General features: G+C 42.7%; 1 protein-coding gene across 2 annotated transcripts in view; it reads right to left on the bottom strand.

The window, feature by feature from the left end:
* Positions 1-2,934: 2,934 nt before the first annotated feature.
* MICAL2 (microtubule associated monooxygenase, calponin and LIM domain containing 2) overlaps positions 2,935-6,000 on the bottom strand; it is a 212,789-nt gene continuing 209,723 nt past the window's right edge. For both annotated transcript variants that reach the window (XM_053673113.1, XM_053673114.1), the window contains one exon: positions 2,935-4,733. In XM_053673113.1, the coding sequence (XP_053529088.1) occupies positions 4,549-4,733 (185 nt within the window). In that variant the 3' untranslated portion in view covers positions 2,935-4,548. The remainder of the gene's footprint in view (positions 4,734-6,000) is intronic.

Genomic DNA, 6,000 nt, shown 5'->3' with positions numbered 1-6,000 from the left:
GGTGGCCGGCCCTCCCTTGGCGCTTTTCCCTGGGCATGTTAGCGCTTGCTAAGCGGGAGCTCTCCTCTGCACTTATGTTTACTCTTAGTGGCTGTTCTGTGGGGGGAAAATGAGGCATTTCAAATATTCCATCCGCAGACAAAAGCCTTCAAACAGTGGGGAACGTAGTGTGAGACAACAGGGACTGACTCCTTTGTTAACCCGATGTGGCCACTCGGTGTATCACGCTCTCACAGTTCATGAATTTGCACGCACTGGGGTTAAGAACAAAACAACGATGATGACAACTCAGTTCTTAAAGAGCCAGGTGAAGGAAGAGGCCAGTTCTGTGCAGAGCGGAGCATTCCTGTTGAGTGAATGAAATACAAAACCAGGCTGCTCCAGGTAAGAAGGTAAGAGGAACAGGAGGTGGAACTAGGCCAAGCCCCATCTCTCCTCCCCCCGCTCTCAGAATAGCTTTCTTTGTTGGGCGAATACACCTGAGGTGAGCCTTCCTCACTCCTCCTCCATGCGAATCCAGTGTTCTGTCCAGGTAACTCCTTCCAGGTGCCCCGGTGGGAATAAAGCGGCCACCTTAACTCGAACTCCCATGCCAAATCAAAGCTCTGCCCAGGTCCTTTCACGGAACAGACAGAAATGAAATGGACGCCACCCTCAGAGGTGCCAGACCAAGCCCACATGAAAATGTTTCAATTTCTTACACACAAACCCATTTATTTTTGGTTCATTTCAGTATTTATAGCAGCGCACATGTAACCTATTTCAATCCATATGAATAGTACCCAATTGTGGGAGCAAATTAATCTTTTATGAGCTACTCAGCAGTGAGGTTAGAAGATAAACAGTAGGTGAAATAGCACACGCTCCTCTGCACGTGAACCTTCTTATTACAATAAGCTCCCGCACTGGAGCTCACCACATCCAGCGGCTGCCGCTCGCTCTGATCATGCGGCAGCCCGAGTCGCCCCCTGCCACCTCTGCCGTGCTGCAAGAGCTCTCTGATCAACCACCTGGGTTGGACAGGCTGCCATTTCCAGGCTGGAAGAAAAGGCCTATAAATCTGCTTCCTGGGAAGACAGACATTGCTGAATTGTCTTCGGCCTCCAGAATGCAGAAAACATCAATTTCACTGCGGCTCCTCCAAGTTGGAAACACCTGCCACTTCCTTTCTCAGTTGCAATTAACATGCTGCAGCTCAGGACTGATTGATTCCAAGCAGCCTAACACAGTCAAATCGAGATTTAAATGAAAGAGTGCAACCGGATATTTTTTACAGTTTTAGAAACACGAACTTATTTGTGTTTTTATTGCCAAAGGACAGCTACAATAGTTAGGGCTATAAGTCTTTATGCTTAAGATAAATGTGAGCAGGCTAGGCTGATGCTTATAATAAAAACAGCTCTTTATCTTGGTATTTATTTGGAAATGGTACTTGTTTATCTTTGGTTTTCATTCTTTTTTTGTGTGGACAAAGTGGAGGAATAATATTATTTCTGTATCCCAGCACCTAGTGCAAGGCTGCAGAATCCCGTGGGTATTTGGAGAATGTTTATTAAACAAATAAATGAATGGATGTTTTGGGAAAGCAAGCTTAAGAACTGTTCCCTTGGTCCAACTTACGTAAAATTCTGGACTTAAGACCGTTACGAGCCCTTTGGTTTAACTTAAAAGCTGTGAGAGGCTATGCAGTATGACCTGAGGTGGGGCTTATGTCTCATTCTGAGCCCTAAACTGCTCAGCCTTAATCACCAGTGTCCCTTTAAGGGACAGCGAAGGCTGTGTCTGTTTTCACCATAATCTCACTCATATTACATACAAAGAAACTGTCTTCAAAACGTATAATATTACACATCTGAGAGACATCCTCTGTTGTGAATAAGGAATGGAATCATTTTGAATACTTTAACAGCCACAATATTTTGTGTTCTTGTGGAAATGATCTTTGAAATAGTTTTATGTACTGGTAAAACTGAAAGCCACTGTAAGTAGAAGCCCATTAAGTATGAGATTTATGTTTTCACTTGGCCAGATAAGACATAGTCTTAAACCACAGACCATAGTCTTTGAAAGAAAAAGTCAACAAATTGTCTCTCATATGTTAGCAGAAAACCAGGGCCAAGAACTCCCTTCTTTCTGGGCCTTCTTGGGAGAATCTTTTTTTTTTTTTAGATGGAAATAGAACAAATTAAAATAAGTGGCAATTAATTATTTTGTGCAAGAACAACCCAGACCCTGCACACCTGAGCATCACAACTGTGCGAGCATCCAACAAAGCATTTTTATGTGACTGACCAAAAACCCCAAACTTAAATATTTCTGAATATTCTAGAATGAAAACTGAAGTTATATATCCTCTTCTTTAAATGAGCTAATATTCCTGCACATCCATAGTCTCACCTCCAAATGCTTGATGGCTGAAAATATTAGTCTATCTCCATAAATATTTAATACTATACAACTCACTGCCATCAGCATCTGAGTTGTTTGTATGTTAAATAGCTTATTTGCCAAAATCGTAGTGATAATAGGTCTTCTACAAATTATAACACAAGGAAACCAGAATTATGAGGAAACCATGTTAGTGATTCCCACCAAATAAATAAAATAGATAAATAGCCATAAGTGACATAGTTTTGATAGATAGGTAGGTAGATAGATTGATGCCAATACATATTTCCTAATAATAGAATTCAGACACTAAATGACTTGATTCTTTAAAAAAAAAAGAAAGAAGGAAGGAGAAAGAAAGAAAGAAAGGAAGGAAGGAAGGAAGGAAGGAAGGAAGGAAGGAAGGAAGGAAGGAAGAAAGAAAGAAAGAAAGAAAGAAAGAAAGAAAGAAAGAAAGAAAGAAAGAAAGAAAGAAAGAAAGAAAGAAAGAGAAAGAAAGAAAGAAAGAAAAAGAAAGAAAGAAAGAAGGAAAGAAAGATGGAAAGAAAGATGGAAAGAAAGATGGAAAGAGAAGGAAAAAACCCTACAGCCTTAGGAACTTGCTATGCCATGGAAAGATTGCATTTGATATAACCCGAAACGTCATCTGACTCAGGAAATCCGGTTACAGTTCTGATTTCTGGCTCATCAGAGGGCCGCATTGGGGAACTCAGACGGAAGCGGTTCATGGGTCACTTACACTGAGGGAAGTCCGAACCAACTTTTGCAAAGCCCCTTACGTCCAGTGACATATTTAAGCACTTGGAGAAATGAGAGAGGCCAAACATACAACAGCAAAGGGTTCTTCAGTCTGTCTCTCACCAACAGCAGCCAGAATCTTCAAAGAATCCCATAAAGGGAAAATAATAAAATACTTTACGACCACAGATTCCCACTCAAAATCTTTTCTTTGGTTCCATGTGAACTATCAAAACATCCCAGGAATTTCACATCAGTGAACAAAATCCACCTCCCAGCTTTCCTGTACATTGAAAATGTCATTGAAAAAGATCCATGACCCCATTTGGAATTTGGTAAATGGGGTCACTGCACTCAGCTTCACCCTGAAGTCGGAAGTGGTTTTGTCCTTGTCCTGTGGGGTTCCTGGGCAACCCCCGCAGAGTCTCGCAGTCCCCTCTGTGCTGGGCTAAGAAGACCACCACTGGAACACATTGCTTACCTGGCATCACTGGCGCGTTCATTTCTACAGCAGCACCAACCTCACCCATATTTTATCAACGAATGGAAGAGTTTCTCTGTTTGCCATGTCCAACAGTTGTTTGAAAATTATTCATTTCCTAAAAAACACTTTCCAGTATGTTCCAGGGGCCACAAGGACAGTACTCAGAGAATATAAAGCTTTTCTAAGCCAACAGTATTTGGTGAAAACTAATGATCTTGCTGGTATAAAGTTAAAGTTTTATTTCCTTTCTCTCTTTCTTTTTTTAATAAAATTAAGGCTCAAATGTCCTATTAAACTCTCATTGCTTATGTATATTATATTAAGGCTTATAAATACACCTGGTAAATGAAATTCACCCTGGATTGAATTAACACCTGCTATGTGAGTTATTTGCTCTGTATAATCAGCAATCTCATGGTTTCCCCTCTTTCTCTGGAAACACAGTGTAAGTATTAACCTAATCTTTAAACTGCTGCTGCTTCCTTCTGACATTTGGAAACCAGTCATCCGTGCAAAAAAAAATTAAAAAGGGCAAATATGGATATATTAATGAAAAGGCAGCTTCTTAAAAATCTTAAGATGTGTAACTCAATGAATTGGGCTGAGAAATGATAAAAAGCAGAAGGAAAGTCAATCTCTGTGTCATTTCTAGGGAAAGCAATGCCGGTCCTCTGCCAAGGTCACCTCCAACCAGAGAGACCTGCTGAAGCTGACGGCCGGTTTCAAAAGCATCTTTGTATTTTCTTCATTATGATCTCTGGGAGGATCTGGGGCAGCTATAGCATATATAAGAGAATTTCAGTTTTTTAAAACATATTGCATATGGTATAACTTAAGTTTCAGGGATGACAAATCCTGCAAAAGGACACAGGAGTGTGTGCGGCGGGTGTGGTAGCCGGGTCTGGTCCTTGGCTGGCTTCGAGGGACAGAGCCCCTGCTCACGTCCTGCTCAGCTGACAGCCCCTGGAGAATATGAAGCTTTCAAAGTGCTGGTCTTCAGCCCTCTCTTTTATGCGTTGTGCCTCTAAGGAATCCACGAGTTTGTCCCTCTGCTCGATCACTTGCATCATCTCGGTGAATATTTCTCGCTCCTCATTTAGATCGTTCTCATCTTTCTGGCTCTCTAAAGAAAGAAAAAGAAAACATTGGACCTCAGGTAAGATTTGGCCCCGGGAGAGCTCTTGGCCTCTGCATTCTTGATTGTTCTGGACTTGTTCTGCCCTTTAATTTCCATGGAGAAAACAAGGAAATGAATTGAACACCAGGGAGCTGCTCTCAAAGCCGCAGATTAGAACGGGGAATGCTTTGTGCTGCAGTCAGCTCACTTTCCATCTTGAGAATATATATAAAGCGACAGGAGAGAACCCCTTTGTAAGAAAAAGAAGTTAATACCAGCCAAGCCCTATCAAGGTCTACAACCTCCCCTCTCCTGGAAAAAAAAATCTCACAAACAACAGAAAGGCTGTTTTCTCTAAACATGTCTGAGATACAGCAAGAAGAGTTTCTAAGTAAACTGTGCACCGGTGGCTAGTATTTCAATGACCAGAATCCTTTTTCAATTTGTAGTTAATGACAAATTGTAGGCCTTTGGGGCAAAAGCAAAGTGAGGCTACAGATGGACAACAGGAGGACATTTCCAAACTATGACTGCTTTTCCCTTTAGCCTTTTGGAGTATGTGACCTTCTTCTTAAATAGCCAGAGACAGCAGACTGCCTGGGGGAGATGAGACTTACAAAAGCAAGGGCAAGAGTAAGAAACAGGTACTGCAGTCATGATATTCTGACATTCAAAATAGAATTTTAAAGCTAAATTTAAGTCTTGTCGGCCAGATTATTGCCTTGGGACAGAACTTCACGAATTCCTTTAGCCCCTTCCTTTAAACACACTGGGACTAGTCCGAGAGCCCACCCCAGAGTGGAGAAGGGGCAACTGTCTCTCACATCAGGCCTGGTTCTGAGGCAGAGTCAGCACGAAGGCACACAAGACAACAGAGAGATAAAGAAGCACCATTCCCTTTGCAGCACACAAGAGCTCTCTCTCTGTTCCAGCCTCTCCATTATGGACCTTAGAAGCCCCCAAGGGGGCAGGAAATGTCTTATTATTTGCTAAGAATACCCAAGGATTCTTGTCTTGCCTCTTGCTTGGAACTCTGGGAAGAAGCCAGCTGGGAGGGGCCAGACTTGGTGGTTACCAGGGGGCAGTACTTGGTGGTAGGGCAGACAAGTAGGGCATGAGTGTGACTCCCCAGATCTCGATCAGCTGTGCGTGGCATGGGTGGAGCCTACAAGGGTTTACTTTTCCCAGAGCAGCCAAAGGAAGCTGGCCAGTGGGCCCCTGGGGCTCCCTGCGGATGAGAGTGAAGTGGCCCCCCAGCTGAGACTGGATGGGG

Source organism: Artibeus jamaicensis, unplaced genomic scaffold (genome assembly GCF_021234435.1).
Source record: "Artibeus jamaicensis isolate MK-2021 breed Jamaican fruit bat unplaced genomic scaffold, CSHL_Jam_final contig_797, whole genome shotgun sequence".
NCBI lineage: Eukaryota > Metazoa > Chordata > Mammalia > Chiroptera > Phyllostomidae > Artibeus > Artibeus jamaicensis.
Note: the sequence above shows the minus strand (reverse complement) of the source record. Positions and strands in the feature narration are given on the sequence as shown.